Here is an 18091-nt window from a genome sequence, read left to right on the forward strand (position 1 = left end):
ACTAGTAAGATAGGCCATGAGAATGTCTCATGGCAGGAGTAGCCAAACTTCTTGATCTTTAGAGCAAACTATCAGTACTCCAACTAACCAAAACAGCTGATCTCTCTGACTTCTGCTTTGCCCCTATGCCAAGTGACAATTTGCACCACACCACCTCCTTCTCTTTTCTCTTTTCTCTTTTCTCTTTTCTCTTTTCTCTTTTCTCTTTTCTCTTTTCTCTCTTCTCTCTTCTCTCTTCTCTCTTCTCTCTTCTCTCTTCTCTCTTCTCTCTTCTCTCTTCTCTCTTCTCTCTCTTCTCTCTTCTCTCTTCTCTCTTCTCTCTTCTCTCTTCTCTCTTCTCTCTTCTCTCTTCTCTCTTCTCTCTTCTCTCTTCTCTCTTCTCTCTCCCCTCCCCTCCCCTCCCCTCCCCTTCCCCCCCCTTTCCCCCTCCCCTTCCCCCTCCCCTTCCCCCTCCCCTTTCCCCCTCCCCTTCCCCTCCCGTCCCTTCCTTTCCTTCTTGTATTTTTTCCTCTACTGCTGTGTTCTCAGGCTGCAGGGTAAGCCATGCCTGCACTGCCTCCCTTTGCAGGGCACAGTGATGCTGCTCAGCTGGGAGCTGCCAGCTATTGCAGTAACACAGTGTTATGTGTCTGGTTTTCTGGTTTTAAGGTCTCCTGCTCCTTGCTCACTTTATTTCTACATGTATGGTTGTTTTAAATTGGTTTCGTTCTCAGGTCAACAGTAGTAACTTCTTGAATTTCTAGAAAACTTCCCAAAATTTGGTGTATAAATTATTTTATAGTGCTTGTAAGTTGTGGTGCTTACAGATGTAGTTTGGCTAACATGAGTTTATGTCCTAGTGTCAACTGTCATTTTTCCTTCCCTACACTTTCTGAGATTTCATTTTATAATCAGAAAAAAAGAAAATGAGAACAATTTGTCTTTCTGTTACATTGTTGACTGTTTTGATTCTTACACTTTTCCTGTTTCTATTGAATTATAGGATGAAGTTTGTCCCAAAGCAGATGGTGATCCTGTTCAGCGGTGTGTTTGGGCAACTGCTGTTAATGTAAAAGACAAGTTCATATACGCGACTCAGCCCACTCTTGACAGAGTTCTCATTGTTGATGTACAGTCTCAGAAAGTTGTACAGGTATTGATTTCTCATTTTTTAAGTTACGATTTAATTTAGACAAAAGAATTTAAGACGTTCCTTTATATTTCAGAAACAGAAATACAGTAATCTTGAGAGTAAACACATTATTTCGAAAAAAGCTCACCTACTTTCAACATTTAGCAGCAGTTTCTGCTTAGCAACTGTTCTTCTCAATACACAGTTGTGAGGAACATAACATGAAAGTAACTCCTATAAACATTATTCAAGTAGTTGAAGAAATGAGTTCTTTAGGAAGTTTCTGACTTGAGGTACCTTTCACTTTAACTTGAGGACTGGCTAAAATAACATCTTAGGACAGAAATGTGTCTATAACTTTTGACAGAAAGGTCAGGTTTGGCTACAGAAGGTGGAGGTGTGTTGCTCTGTATGCTTTTAGACAGAGAAGTTATGGAAACAGCAAAAGTAAACACCACCCTTAGCCAAGACTGGAGACTTTGAATTCAGACTTCTTCTCTACTCCTCTTTCTTGGTCTCTGGGATGCTGCAAATACTCTGTTTAGTGAAACTAATTCATTGAGTAGAAGAGAGAAATCAGTGCTATGCTACAGCGATTAATACAGTCATAGAGTTTGAGCAAAGCCAGGTGTGGTGTGTTGACCCTGACTGGAGGCCAGATACCCACCAAAGACACTCTATGAATCCTCTCCCAGCTGGATGGGGAAAGAAAGGGTTCGTGGGTTGAGATAAGGGAAGGGAAGGTCACTCACCAATTACCATCACAGGCAAAACAGACTTGAATTTGATAATAAATTCAGCTCATTTCCCTACCAAAATCTAAGTAGGATAATGGATAGTATAGCAAATCCTAAACACCTGTCCCCCAGTGCTTCCTCTTTCTTTGGCCTCCTCCCCCACTAGCAGTGAGGGAGATGAGGAATGAGGGGTCAGTTTGTCACATATTATTTCTGCTGCTGCTTCTTCCTCAGAGAGAGTAGTCTTTTCCCTGCTCCCTCATGGGGCCATTCCCATGGGAGACAGTCCTCCATGAACTTCTCCAGTGTGAGTCTTTCCCGTGAGTTTCAGTTCTTCACAAACGGCTCCAGTGTGGGTCTCTTTCCTTGGGATGCCTCCCTTCAGGAACAGTTTGCTCCAGGTTGGGTCCCCATGAGGTCATGAGTCCTGCCAATAAACCTGTTTCAGTGTGGGTACTTCTTCAGGTACTTATGGGTCCTGCCAGGAGCCTGGTCCAGTATCCAGAATCCAGGCTTCCATAGATTCAGAGCCTTCTTCAGGCATTCACCTGCTCCAGTGTGGGTTCCTCCAGGGGCTTCAGGTGGATCTCTGCTCCACCCCAGATCTCAACGGGCTGCAGGGGCACAGTTGCGTCACTGTGGTCTGTTCACCACAGGCTGCAAGGGAATCTCTGCTGGCTCACCTCAAGCATCTCCTGCCCCTCCTCCTCCCCCTGACCTGGGCATCTGCAGGGCTGTTCCTCTGACATATTCTCACTCCTCTCTCATCTGGTTGCAAGCACTTCTCCACAATAACCCTTTTGTGCATCTCAGCTATGTTATCCCAGGGGCTCTACCCCACCACTGATTGACTAGATATTGGCCAGCAGTGGGTCTGTGTTGGCACCAGCTGGCACAGGCTCTGTTGGACATGGGGGAAGTGTCTGGCAGCTTCTTGCAGAAGCCACCCATATAGCTTCTCCCTGCTACCAAAAGCTTGTCATGCAAACCCAGTGCACCAAGGTACAAGGCAGTGCTTAAACCATCGTCATATTTATAGGAAACATGTGTTCTTTAGCTAAATAAAACATGGATTTTTTAAATTAAAAACCTAACTAAATTGTTAATAAAAAAACCCACTTAAATAGAGCTTTTCTTCATACCTTCTGCTTTTTTCTCTGATAAGTGAATGAAAATCTTTAAAGTATAGATTATATATTAGGCTCCAGGGAGACAGTATTGTGTCCTTTCAATACTTAAAGGGGAATTATAAGGAAGTTGGAGACAAATTTATTAATAGGGGCAGTAGCAGTAGGACAAGGGGTAATTGTTTTAAACTAAAAGATGGTAGATCCAGACTAGATATAATGAAGACATTTTTTACAATGACGTTTGTGAAACACTGTCAGAGGTTCCCCAGAGAGGTGGTAGCAGCCCCATCCCTGGAAACCTTCAAAGTCAGTTCAGATGGGGCTCTGAGCAAACTGATCTACTTGAAGATGTCCCTGCTCACTACAGAGGTTTTGGACTAGATGATTTTAAAGGTCCCTTCCAACTCAACTGTTCCGTGATGTAAGTATACACATATATTGTGTATGTGCATATAAAATACAAAAATAAATAACAAAATTGCATTTATAAAAATGCATTAATTTTAAAAATAATTTTAATACTCTTGCATACTTGAAACATCTGCTTTCTGAATTCTGTGTCAGCTGACTCAGACGTGGCTTCCTCAAAACTTGAGCTACCCAAATGATGGCAGTGACTTATAAAATGTTTCATTAAAAAAGTTAATAATAAAAAGGTGGGGATTTTTTACTTAATTTTATATTTGCACATTAAAATAGAGATAAACTGAGTGGGTAATGATTTTTTTTTTCTGAAAATAATGCCTTTTTTTACAACTGGTTTGATATATTACTTCAGGAAGACAGACTAAAACCCACAGTCTCAACACAGTCCACGAATATGAAGGACTGGAATGTCTGGCAGTGTTTTCCATGCTCTAACTGACATTCAGGTGTCAGGTTCCTTTTCTCCACAGGAAGGATGAAATATCAATGTAATTGCATTTATTAGCATTTAGACTTCAGTGTCAAAAGCACAATTCCTCTTGAGCTCACAGAAAATAGGTTTCAATTTAGGTTTTATGAAATATGTTCATTGGTAGGGTCTTCTAATTTATCTTCAATTACATTAGTTATTGTTTTAAATATGTATAAATATATATCACTTTACCATTACAAAATGCAGAGATACTTACTGCAAAGATGTATGTTAATTAAAAAGTAAAATTCAGTAGATTAACCGCCTATTAAAAGTTCAGCTCTTCCCCAGAAACATGTAAAGCAATTGTGCAGTTTTTGAATGACGTTAGATTGTTCTATCATAAAAATATTCAAGTTTCTGTAATGAGTTGAAAAGCAGACATACAGAATGCCTCATTGTAGCAAAGACCTTTGTGCACTAAGTCTGTGCTACTTTGCAAGTATATTGAGCTAAAACCAGGATACTCCAGAAGCTTTCATGTTATTCTGGGGGAAAAAAAAAAAAGATCACTTTCAAAGCAATTTTATTTTGAGGGATAGAATAGCACTGCTTTTACACTAATTTAATAATATCTAGATTATGAACTAAAGAAAGTCTTGGGTTTGGTGGTTCTAGGTGTTTAAGTAATCCTAATAAATCATTTTTCCATTTTACATCACTTAACAAAGATTCTTGGTAAGACAATATAACCAAGGAAAAACAGTTTAACCAGATAAATAAATTAAACCAGATGCATTATTGTCACTTTTGAAGACCTAGGTAGAATTTCTACTATTTGTTACAGATCTGAATGTTATTTCCTAGGATACGCTTAGCCAAATACATAGGAAAAGTACAAGGGGGACTTGCTGTGTGTCCAGCTTACCCATGCCATTATTCAAAATAGATTTAAAAACCAAGCAAAAGCAAACAAACCAAACCAAAAAAATAATAGTAGTTACAAACAAAAAAAATAAATAATGAAAGCATAAAACCTATACAATCTTTTTACATATAATATAAAACTGTAAAAAGTAAAACCACTCTGGAATTGAAGTAAGGCTAATTTGAAAATTAGCAACAAACCAAGAGATACTTTGTTTAGAATTTCTTATAACACGCATGGCTCTCTCTTCTTCTCTTTTAAAAATAAGCATTTATTTTCTAGCTTTATGTTTTGCAAGCAGGAAGAACGTTCTAACCATTAAATGTTGCTCTATTGACATGATATGCACTTACAAAAATACTTTTACAAACAGGAGGCACAGAAGGGCATTTAGTTTCCCAGGTCAGTCTATTTTCATTACTTAGAGTACTGCCTAGCATGGAGTAAAATGAAGACTTAATTCATTTTTGGAAAACAAAAACTCAGGTTTTCAGAAATGAGAGCGTTTTTCTTGTTAGACTGCCCTTTTCCTAAAGATCATATTAATACAGAGGATATAATTTCCATACATGTACATATGCATGTTACTATTTCTAGTCTACATCTTAAACAAGGAACTACCTTGCAAAAAAAGCACATAGGCTAGTGGGAACAAATGTGAAGATAATTTCATATTTTGAAAGCAAGAACACTCTAATGAAACTTCCATCACTGTGCAAAAACCCTAAAGAAAATTAAAAATTTATTTGAAAAGACTTTAAGTCATGTAGTGGTGCTGTTCTCTGTAAAAGTAATGTTTATTTGGTTTTGCTTATTACAATGTTTTCTCTGAAGTACTACTATGCATGTTATTCCTTTTTACTATTAAAGTTAATGTAAAAGGTGTGCAGATATGTGACAACTAGATTTGAGGATGATTTACTTTTATGACAGGTATATTTATCAAAATAAGTACTTCAGAGGATTCTATAGCAGACTAAATTGAAATGTATTGGAAACATGGATGTTGCATCTTTAGAGATATAGAGGGAGACTTTTTGACTTATCGATGTAATTCTTATTCTGAAGTCAAGAGAAGCATTTGCTTTCGTTTTTAAATTCTTGAACGCAAGAATTTTGCAGTATTCCACTGCAGCACACCAGCAAGTGGGATGACTTAGAGGCTGAAGCAAATGGAGTCGTCCTTCAGTCCTCTGCTGCTGGCAGATCAGCCTGGTCAGCTAGAAATGGCTGTGAAAGTCTGCTTCTGAGATGCTCAACTCTTTTTGCTGCTGGCTTCCCTCTAGGGAGCTGTACTGCCTGTGCCTGACCCTGCAGGCAATTCCTTCTGCTCCTCCTGGCTGTGCCATGACTCCAACTCTGAACGCAGCTGGCAGTCCTCTGGCAGAACATGTATGGGTCAGACCTTTGTCTGGGGAAGCCAAAAGGAAATTTGACATGCCTTGACAAATTAGCTATACAACAGTTCAAGTATTTTTTTAAACAACTTGTTTTCTAGCATGTAGCAGGAAGAAGTTATCAAACACAAGTGACCTTTCTCAAGGGGTAACTTCTGATTTTAAATGAGCCAGTGAGCAACCTGGCTTCATTTTCCATTTCCAAAAGGAAAAACAAATTCTGCTTCGATGAAGTGGTCGCTTGCAACACCTCAGGAGTACAGTTTAAGTATCATCAGCAGTCTCAGCCAGCCATTAGTGCATTATCTTGAGGATCTACATCATTAGTTTAAATTAGGTTCACTTAATTAGCCAGCTGGTACTCTCCTTGACACACTGATAAACAAGCTGTGCTTTACAGTTCCATAATAGTAAGACTGGAAAACAATTTCCACCTATTTTTTCTTCTCTAATGATGAAAATAAAAAAGTAATCCCCTTCTTGTTTTGCCTGTGCATAACATCTCTTAGTCAAATACATTGTCCTCTCATTTCATACCTCTGAATCCTTCAGTTTTCATAACAAAGGAAGTTTGGAGCTCAGCGGTCTAAAAGCTTCATGGTCTCAAGATACAGTGCTTAAAGTTGTAGGGGAAACACTTTGGTTCTGATCACAGGTCTATGAAAAGTAGCACCTGCAGTTGGAAAACATATGAAAACAATCCTTCCTACTTCAACAAAATATACACATTTTAACAGATAGGAAGCTTTGGGTGCAGCAACTTCATGTTGATTTTTTGCAGTAACATCTTCTATGAATTCCAGTATGTGCTTGAGAATACTCTTCCCTTTTTAACCATTTTTTGGTAATTGGTGTAGTTTTTCAACCATTCCATGTACAGTAAGAGTGATGGCAGGGAAGGAAGATAAGTAATTTTGTACTTGATTTAAAACCTTTGTTTTCAACTTCTTAAAGGCTTCAGTAAAATGTAGTTTTGTTACCAAGTGTTAAAGTACATAATGAATAAAAAACACATTTTCAGCAATTCAGTAACTCTGAATTAATCAGAGAGCTGTTTCAACAATTGAAAATATAATTCTTAAATACGGTCTGAAAAGATCTGAAAAGGAATATCTTACTCATCATTTTCATTCAAGCATATATATTATGTTTCCTTTGAAAATGTGATGGAAACAAAGGATCTCTTTTTTTATTCTGTTTCAGGCTGTGAATACAGATCCTGTTCCAGTGAAACTACACTATGATAAATCACATGATCAAGTCTGGGTGCTGAGCTGGGGAGATATGGAAAAGAATTCACCAACTTTGCAGGTGAGGTGATCACAATGATTATATGTAAGGAAATACAGACAAGTGGAACCTTTGTGTAGTCGTAATGTGTTGCATATTTTCCTTTAAGTGTTATTGCAATGACCCCAGTGGGGGCAGAGAAATGATTTTAGGTAACCAGAAAACAAGAGAGACAACTGACCTTACCAAAAAAGTTAATGATTGTTTTCAACACCCTTAGTCAGAACTGACAATGGCAAATTGAAAGAAGGATAAGGATTGCAGCTGAAAACAGTAGCATGTTCTCTACTGCCGGTCTTTTGAGAGCAAACTGTTGCTGCTCATGATATTTTTGTCCCTAATTAGAGGATAAACTGGGCTTTAGACATCCATTTCATTAAGGTCATATTGACATTCTGGAGGTGTCAAGCTCTGTCTTTATTGGGTTTTTTTGAGATGAAAGATATTAAAAATCTTGATTTTTCCCATACCTTTTAGCAGTGACAAGCCTAGGGTCAGTCACTAAAGAAATATCTTAAGAAGCTGTATTTACCTTACCACTTTTTTATTAATTTCTATTCCTTATTATAACAACCTACTGAGACTATGATGATAAGCCTTATATCATAATTTAAAAAATGTTGAATTATCTCATGGTTGAAAAGAACTGGAGTATGTATAGCCACATGTTCCAGTGAATTTGCTGATAGCATCTTTTCACTCTGGCTGAAGTGCTTAAAAATTTAATCTCACTCTAAGATCTAGTGTATAAAAAAAAGATAAACAAAAAAACCCATTTAGTTTAAACTAAGAACTGTTAAGGGGTTTAGTAGTGTAAATGAATAAATATGGATTAAGGGATGTTAAAAAAAGATGGAGGGGAAAAAAAGTACGAAGACTTAAGTGGTCAGGTATGTAATAGTACTCACTGTTATTCGCATTCCTTTTCTTGGTAACCTGGAAAAGACAATATAAGAGACTACAGAGGCAATTCTGTATTCATTTGGATTTGCTTTTTAAAGAGTACTTCTATAGTTTATAATGATGTTACTTTTTGCAGGTGATAACACAAGCCAGTGGGAGTGTTTCTCATCACACAATCCATACTCAGCCAGTGGGAAAGCAGTTTGACAGAGTGGATGACTTCTTTATTCCAGCTACAACCCTTATCATCACCCATGTACAGTAAGTTTATCTGAATGTAATGAATGTAGGATTGTCTTTGTGTTCACTCTAAGAACAGGTTCTGGCTGTGACAGAACTGAACAATTTGATCAGCTGGATTTTAAAAGACATATGGAACAGAGAAAGACTCTGGAAAATATGACAACGCTTAACACAGGCATAAAGCAGAGCTCTCCCCAAGACCTCTGAGAGGAAAATCTATTTGTCTTCCTCAAAATACACTAGTAAGAATGTGAAATATAATTTTCTTTTCACATTTTTTTCTGTAACATTTCTGCCTAAGTATTGAATAATTCTGCAGTCTAGGATTTACTAGCTGAGTATTGCATTAATACATATTAATAGTTTGTGTGTTTAGAACTTCTAAGTTTCTTTGCAAGCTGACACAAATCCATTTTGTCTCAAAGCAGCTCTGCCAACAATTAGACTTTGTTTATTCTGATATTCCACATTCAAGTTTCTATAGGAATACCTTCATTAGATAATCTTAACTGTAATCATTCAGTTCTAGCAGAATTCTCAAATTACAGGTGTAAATAGGCATCTTCATTAAAGTGGATATAATTTCTGATTGTAGGGAGTAGTAGTCTGTTAAATGTGAAAACATGTAGTTTAGAATGATTTTACAATTGATTCTAGAATTTGCTTTGAATGTGCCTGGGAAGAATCTAGTCTTTTGTATCAAAGAACATTTGGCCTCTTCTAAAGATATTGTTGATGAAAGATACTTTTTTTTTTTTAATTTCCTACAAAACTCTTAACTAACAAGTAAGTTAGCAATCCAGCCATATGCAATTTAAAAATAAATGTATAAATTTATATAGCTGAATCATAAATTGACTCTAAGTACCTTTATTACCATACTTCTTGAACTGAATAGACAAATTGCTGTTGTGTCTCTGAAGTAATCTGTAGTCCTCACATTCAGCCTTAGAAAAACATTAAATATTTCTGCTGTATTTGAAACATTTATGTGTTGTGAGAACAAAAGTTTCTATTTCATAAACTAGAAAGTACTAGGGATACTGCCCAAACAGAACTGACATTTAGATACTTTAATGTTCAAGTAAATAGGAATATAAAACCATGGATAGGGATAAACATCATACTAGGAAAGGAATCAAGACTGGGGAAAGAAAAATAGCAGCAGTCCAAAGCTAGTGTTGGATTTGCCTTGTCTATCTCAAACTGTTTAAAGTTGATATTTTGTGCAAATAGGTCAAGTAGGCACTTCCTGCTTTGCCTATTACCTTCAGCTGCTGAGTCGTTTCACGTGTCCTATATGCACCTCAAGAGAAAATAGAATGAAAGTATAAAAGAAAACACACAGGAATAAAAAAAAGGGTATGAAATTGATTGAACACTGAAAGAATAAAATCTGATAAGTGCCTTCAGACATATAATAAACATATACATCAATTCAGGCCTAGTAATTTTTTTTTGTTTGTTTGTTGGTGTTTTGTTGTGGGGGTTTTTTTCCGTTGGTGTTTTGTTTTTTGGGGGGTTTTTTTGTTTGTTTTTTTAGTTCACATGCCAGATAAAATTGCCAAGATTACCAAAATGCCAAAAGAAAATCCCTAGTCTGGCAAAAAGCCTGCAGGAGGTTGTCCACTGCTAAACCCATAGATTTGGGGGTTTAATGAAGAAAATAAATTTGGTTTTACCAACTATTGAGCTTAAGGGAAATACTATTAAATCTGACTGCCTTTTCTGAAAAAGAAAAAACACCCTCTATGTAGACAAATATGGTGATTTTTTTTCAATGTATTCTTCAAGAGCTGTTTATGTTAATCAGTTGTTGAAGAATTTATCTTCTGTAAATTGTCTGGCCTACAAGTACCTTGTTTTTTATTTGTTGAAATAGGAATGCAATATGTGAACATATTATGGGTAAGATCTAAAATTAACTGTATTCATCAAATTAGGACTGATGTAGAAAAGCCCAGTCTATTAAAGTTAATATCACCAGTCAACAAAAAGCTCCACTCAATCACAGCATGCATTTCTTAAGGCTGTTAGGCAACAAACATAAAGCTTGAGTTTATTATTCTTGGGAGTTTATGCCAACCAGGGGAGCAATTTATGAGTGTGAATTGCAAAAAACAGCTAAAAGGGAAACAACCCCACTGGCTAAGTTGGCTGGCATACTTAATTGCCCAAGGGCCCTATTTACTCTTTGTCAGAAATCAGTTAGCTCCCTTTGACCATACAAAACCAGCCCCTTTCAGAAAAATGAAAGCTTTCTGTAGCTAGGTGTATTTGTCACCTATAAACTAAAATTCTGAATGATGGAGCAGGAGACAGCATGACTTAGCAAATTAGCATCCAGAACTAAACACCCTGTCCAAACAAAGGCAATTCTACGCAAAAAAAAAAAAAAAAAAAGTCACTTAAAAGAATTAATTAAGTTTTGTAACAGCTAGCGCAAGCCATCTGAAACCATCTGCCGTGAATTACTACCTGCAGCATATTCTGTCCAGTAGATTGGCTTGTTGACACATAACACAAGTAAAGGCAAACAATTTAAAGCTACAGTAAGTTATTATTTTTTACTTTTTAATAATAGCTAAAGTGGTAATTGCTAGTAGTAGGTATAAAAGTATATAAAACTTATTGCAAAATAATTTTATTTAGGAAGTGGTAGAACTGTACTTTTGATTTACCTAGGTGAGTTATTTTTATATATGAAAATCCAAATGGGCTACCCATTATTAGACAAGAAAATTCCACACATTTTAATGGTCTTTTGGGCAGCAGATAATTTAGCGGACACTTCCTCCAGATGAGGCATTTGAAGAGATGCTACTAATTTTGGTCTTAGTTAAACAGTAATTCATTTCAAGGAGAAAATTTTTTCCCATATTTTTCCTACCACTGACTGAGTTGATGTTTGTATTTATCACACATCAGGAGTCAGGACAAATAACCTTTTGGTTTGATAACCAGCAGGCATAACATTGATGTTCTGCACAGCTGTGATGCATCAACCATCAGAGCATAACTAACAAAATAAGTAGGTATGAGCCAAAAGAAATAGAGGAAGAACAGACAAATTTATTATCTTTAAACTTTCTTTTATAGTTGGTGGCTAGTTAATGTGTGTACCGAAGAGGACAAGAAAAGAAACTTTATCTTTTTGGGGAGAAAAATGTGGTAGGTTTGATAGCAGCAGTTAGTTTTAGGATGTTAGGAAGATGTCTCCCTCTCTTTTATGTTTCAGTAGTACTATTTCCTTCCACTCATACACCATTAGAAATCAAATGATGTTTTGTCTGTAATCCTTTTGAATCTGCACTTATAAAGAAATATATGTGTGTGTGTATGTATATATTTATAAAAAAAAGGAAAATATCTCTTTGTTTTAGTGAAAATATACAAATTATCATCCTAATAATGTCTAGAGCATCTCCACTGATGTTTCCAGATAGCAAGTCCGTGGTTGTACAGGGAGTCTCTGTTGCAGATAGACGTGGTTGTCATCCCATTATAGAGTTGACTTAATTTTAGATGTTCCTGTCTGGTTTTTTTTGACAAGACTACTTCACATGCTGACTCAAGGGAGGAATTGCATCATGCCTTTGAGCATTCCTTCATGATGGAAATAAATTTCCTCCTTTTTCTCACTAAGCAAGCTCAGAGTTCAGAAAAAGTCAATTTTCCATGAGTTTTCAGGAGTTTCTTGTGCTGGCTAGTTGTAGTCTGATGCACAACAGATATTAGTCTTAATCTTAGAAAAAGGGGCTGTGACATAAAACAGTAGTAATTATTGTTAGAAAGAACACTGAAAGAAGTTCACTCAGTCTTGCTGTTGGAAATCTGAAGATTTCGAATGGAAAAAAATTTATATTCATCTTGCCTATCTTGAAAAACAGCCCACCATGCTATTATCATTTTCTGTGCACTCACTGTAAATATACTTTGAATTATACCAAGAGAATGAATGAATGAATGTAAAAGCAGACTTTTTCATGCACACTCTTGTGACCATACTTTTAGTATACCCAGCTTGAAAAGGTCTCCCCCTCCCCCCAGTTCTATTGGAAAATTAGCAACACCAGGGTGACAAAAGGAGGTAGAATGAGATCTATTGCTCTTTCTGAAGATTTTTCCTTCCATAGATGCACCTTATAAGAATTGGATATATGTTTTCAGTATTTGTCCTTATACATTTACTAAGAAGAAAATTGTATTCAGTGAGCTATTTCTGTTCCAAAGCAATTCAGAACAACCAATGATCTTGTCCTTAATTGTCTGCTAATACCACTCCTTATCATAAAAATAGACTTTTGCAATTAGTATGTGGGATGTTTGAAGAAAGATGACTTGTACAGTACTCACAAAATTGTATTCTTGGAAGCCAAAGAGCAAAAGGGCTGATTATTTGAGCTCCAGTGTTCATAAATTGAAGTGAACAAAAGATAATTGGAATAAATTAAGGGCTTTCACTAGACTCTATAAAATGTTTCAAAAGCAGTTTTAAATGAACTCACTGTAATGGAGTAACTCTAAATTTTTAGATGTTTTAATCTTTGAGCAGTATTTTAAATGTCATACAGTTATCTGACCTAACAAGTGAAAGAATGAGCAATCAACTCACTGGTGAGATGCCTCAGGATTGGAATAGAGTTAACATATTCTACTTGAGTTTTTTTTCTCTCTTCTATGCCTCTGTTGTGTGTGGTAATTGGGGAAGCACTCTTTCTAAAATTGCACTTATTCATTTGCACAAAACAATCTGAAAACTACGCTTTTCTTTAAGAGGTAATAGGAACGTGCTGCCAATGCATTCCTGTGAACCTTCTTAAATGAAATCCATGGGGGGCAGTAAGTCAGTACATTCACATTTAATTCCAGAATTAAAGCCCCTCCAGAGGTGTGAAGTAGCTGTCGGGGTGTGAGAGCATTTTCAGTGTTTCTATGCAAATAATCAAACAGAAGATATTGTTTTTGTTGCAAAAATCCTACATAATCAGAAAAAGCTTTCTATTCAGTAGTTTTTGAGTGAAGCAATTGAAGTGGTAAATGCTAAGTCAGGTGTAGATGAAACATTAACAAAAGAAATAGAATTAATTTAGGGGTTGAATTTTTCACATGGACAGTATGATTCAGTGCAAATATAAGGGGCAATTTAATATTTTACTAATCCGGTTAACAATGCACATTAGGGGAGCAGAAATTTCGGACAGTTCTTAGTCATCAAGCTACAAGCCTATAAATGATACAGGGAAGATAGGAAGCAGCTTGAAAGCTTGAGGAATCTGAAATAGCTCAATAGTACCAGGGCAAGAAAACAAGATCTAGAAAATATTCTGCAATTTCTAATAAGGATTGTGGAATCTGTCAGTGAATCCTACATGGTGGCTCAGCACACAAAGGAGGGATAGGGATTGACTCTGCAGTCTCCTACTCTGTGTCTTAGGGGAGACTCATGCTAAAGGAAAGGCTTGTCATTCTTGCCCCTCCCTGCATATTGCCCCCTAAAGAAGTACCGTCCTGGTCTATAAATATGTTCCCTTTGAAAAATAGGGTTCTTTGGGAAAGATAGAGAGAAGATGGCAAAAAGTCTTTTTCTGCATCTTTTTTTTGGCTTTAAGTAGTGTATTTTAGAGCATCTTTGTTCCAGAGGGAATCTAAAGAATGAAAGATTGAGAGATTCAGCTCAGACAGTTTTATAGCATTGAAACTTACTTGGTCCAACTACCACCATTGGCAACAGCAACAACTATTAAAATAAGTGACTTTTTAGAAATGTGAAGCCGTCTTTAGTACATCAAAGCTATATTCTCTACTTCAGTCCTTCTCTGTTCGCATGTTCCCCAAAACATGGAACAAAACACAGTGGAAATTTTTCCACCCAAAAATTTCCTAAATGTAGTCACTACATACCTCTAAACTAAGAAACTCAATCCTTTAGGTAATTACAAGACATACCAAGTGCCCAGATTTACACCTGCATCGTCTTTCAGCTCCACTCCTATACTCTAACTGACAAGGACCAGTGTTTGCAGGCTTTACAATGTGCTAGGCAGTACGGATTCCCAACTGTGTCTGTGGGAAGGCACCTGTAGAAATCATGAAGATGATTGCCATAATTCCACAAGTCCAGTTAAGATTTGCTGTCCCTAAAATGATGTTCAGGTGTGTACATAACATTTTTGAAGCCAGGACATTTTGGAATTGAGGAAGAAAATGTCTTCAATTTTTAAGTTCATTTTCATCTCGGTGCTATGAAATCTAATAAATAATCAATTGCACATTTAAATGTAGCCAATATAAAACTATTTAAATATTTTTATTCAGTGTGACTGCTTCTAACCTTGCAAAATAAATGTATGCACACATATACACACACACATATATAACGAATCAGTCTGGAAAACTATCTTGTTTGTGGAATCAATTATTCTGCATGCCTTTTCCCACATCAGCTGACAATTCAATACTGCTTGACCAATTTATTTAACTTATGGTCCAAATCTTTTCCTCTTAGGTACCTTGAGTAAAACTTCACAAAGTTCTTGAACAACAAATTCCAGCTGTCAGCATAAAAACAGATTATATAAAAAACCATTTCCATTTCAGTATGACTATTTAGAAATGAGAATTCCCTTCAAATGTTGCCTGAAACATGGTATTGCAGCCAGCCTTTGTAGCACTGTAGAACAACAGCATCAGTCAAAAAAAAAAAAAAACCCAAAAAAAACCCCCTAACACATCCCCCCAAAAAACCACCAGAAAAAACGCAGAGCAAAACAACAACGACAAAAAAACCAACCAAAAAAAAACCCCTAGAACTTAACCTTACTTAAGTAAGTGTAGTCAGCTGTAATACAGCAAAAGGTAATTCCGCTTAATTGTAAGTTTAATTTTTTTTTGCACTTTAATGTTTCTTCTCTTTTGCATGTGCAGAAGTCATTACAGGAATGTTTGCCTTTGAAAAATATCATCATCCATCTGAAGTGGACAAACCATTGCTAAAATTAAATGTTGTACCTCTTTCCTAGAATGTACCTGCTTTTAAAAATTCAGCATCTACCAGTATCAGTATGTAAAAATAGATGACTCAATGTAATGTTTAAAAACATAATCAACTCTAAGAAGAAACTAATCCCTGCAATTATGGCTCATAATTTGTTGTACTCAGTGGATAGAAGTTATCTTAGTGGTGCCTTAATTACTCATTGGTTTTCAAAAAATGCCCCAAATTATAAAGATTCATTTATTAGTTTGGAGGCAATCTTAAAATGATGCAATTAACTTTTTTTCCTTTCTTTCTTTCTTTTTTTCTTTTTTTTTTTTTTCCTGTTAAGAAACAACCAGAACACAATTCTTTTTAAAAATTTAGCTGAACCTTGCTTGGATGGAGCTAGTTTTCTTGATAGCAGCAAGAATAGCGCTGTAGTCTAGATTTCTGATAATGACCTATTAAAAATGTGTTTGGAAATGTTCATTTGTTCAGTTCTTTTTTGACATTTAGAATAGATTTTTGCTAATTGTGTTTAAGTATCCTATTTGTTATATTAGAAACCCATTTTAAATGGGGTTAAATCATATAATCTAAGGCTGTAAGGAAACTTCCAAATCCGCACAAGTAGACTATTTTTGTGTTCCTTCCATAGGTTCTCAGCTGTCAGCATGTATCATCTTAAGGTGAATAAAACATCCACCTTCCATCTTAACAGAGCCACTCGAACCAGCTCCCACCTCCTGTATATTCTACAGATTAGCACAGAGAAATTTGCCATGATGTGCATGATCTTTTTTCCCCATGATAATCTCACATTTTTAAATCAAATGTCATTTTTGATGCTTCTATGTGCAAAAGTAATATTTTATCATGTTCTTTTAAAGCAAAGATTATAGATTATGGGCTTTTTTTTTTCTTTTTCTTTTTTTTTTTTTTTTTGGTTCCGTCTAATATTTTCTTAGTTTGGGTCCCTAGTAAAAACTAAAATGAGAGAAAGGAATTGTGGTAAAGCTCAGTATTTGTTCTTAAGCAGATTCGCAGATTCTCAGCTATAACAGTATGTGGATTTCATGTTTAAAATGAAGAAAATGATCTATTGAGACTGTTTTGATGTATGCAATTTATCACCTTTGTAGTCCTTATCTCTACCTCATTATTCATTCTGTACTGGTGCTGTTTCTTTTGACGTATATGAATTTGACTGTTCAGTCCATATGGCATCTGTCCACCTTGATGTTACCACATTTTCTGAAGTGACAGATTTTCTTAATCCTATCCTACCTTGTACTGACATTTAGGAACATCTTTAGAATGTCTTTTGTTCACTGTGTCTGTATAGCTAGCCATTTCTTTGATTTTTATTGCTTTAAAAATGATTGGGGTTTTTTATTGAATTTCTAGCTCTCCTTCCCTAGAAAGTATGAGACAGAAAAATGCATTTGCTGCTAACACTAAAAATAGATTTTTGCTGTGTGGGTTTCTTTATGATATAACACAAACTGTTCCATATATTCCTGGTTACTAAAACTGTAGAAAATCAGTTACTTCCCTTTGTCCTAAAATTTCTTAGATTATTTCTTGTCAGCATTGGATAGGAATTTGCAACAACTTAAAGGTGTATTGTAATACACATCTTGCAAGTGCTCCCCAAGGGAGACCTCAAACAATTCATAGACATCTGCATCACTAGTCCCCTAAAAATTCAGAATTTATCCCTAAGCTGTGCAAATGTGCATTAAAAGTCAGAAGTCATGGGCTTCATGTAGCATGTTAAAAGAAATTGTCTCTTCCCACAAGAAGTGCTTGCAAGCACTTACTTGATTTATCCAGCTGAGTTACAGAAGACAACTTCCATAGTCGTTCTCCAAATAAATGCTTAAAAGATGGTATCGCTTTTGGTTTTTCCAGCCACGTCAAAATTATCCCAGTGAGAGTGAGGATTTTGTTGGTGACACTTAAAATGTTATTTACTTCAGCTCAGCAGCATTAAATTTGTGGTATTCATTTTTTAATCCAGAGCCAATCTTATTAAATGTGATGTAGGATAAACTCAGAAGCTGAAAGCTTACTAATGCATAAAACTATCTATTTTATAATATTATCTTCTTTCTCTGTTACATGTTGTCTAGTAATGGAATTTTTTTTCTATTCAATCTCAGAGCACAAAGCTTAATTTGAGATCTCTTTATTCTAAGAACATATATACTTGTCAGGATTCCTTCAAGCCCTTGCTGAAATATTTTTTCTTTTCTGCCTTGCCTGGCTGTCTTGAAGCCCTTGATATCCTTATTTCTCAAAATAATGGTCAATATATGCTAAGAAAGTATAAGAAAGAGAGAGAGAGAAAAAAAATTATTTTAGTATGTTTGACCATCATTGACTTGTGGGGTCTTTGGCATCCAATTTAATCCTTTCTACACTGAACTCCTTCACTGAGAATGGAAATAGAGAAACCATATTCACTTCTATGAAGCATATGAAAAGCAATATCAAAAAAGAATTAAACCTTCAGAACAAATCTGTGAATAT

At 35.9% G+C, this 18091-nt stretch overlaps 1 protein-coding gene across 3 annotated transcripts in view; it reads left to right on the forward strand.

The window, feature by feature from the left end:
- The window catches only part of FSTL5 (follistatin like 5), a 385396-nt gene that overhangs the window by 351446 nt on the left and 15859 nt on the right, over window positions 1-18091 (forward strand). For all 3 annotated transcript variants that reach the window (XM_066186047.1, XM_066186048.1, XM_066186046.1), the window contains 3 exons: window positions 983-1132; window positions 7345-7452; window positions 8471-8595. In XM_066186047.1, coding sequence (XP_066042144.1) covers window positions 983-1132; window positions 7345-7452; window positions 8471-8595 — 383 coding nt within the window. The remainder of the gene's footprint in view (window positions 1-982; window positions 1133-7344; window positions 7453-8470; window positions 8596-18091) is intronic.

The sequence above is a fragment of the Chamaea fasciata genome, unplaced genomic scaffold (genome assembly GCF_029207755.1).
Source record: "Chamaea fasciata isolate MVZ Bird 193981 ecotype frontalis unplaced genomic scaffold, bChaFas1.0.hap1 SCAF_6, whole genome shotgun sequence".
Lineage (NCBI taxonomy): Eukaryota > Metazoa > Chordata > Aves > Passeriformes > Sylviidae > Chamaea > Chamaea fasciata.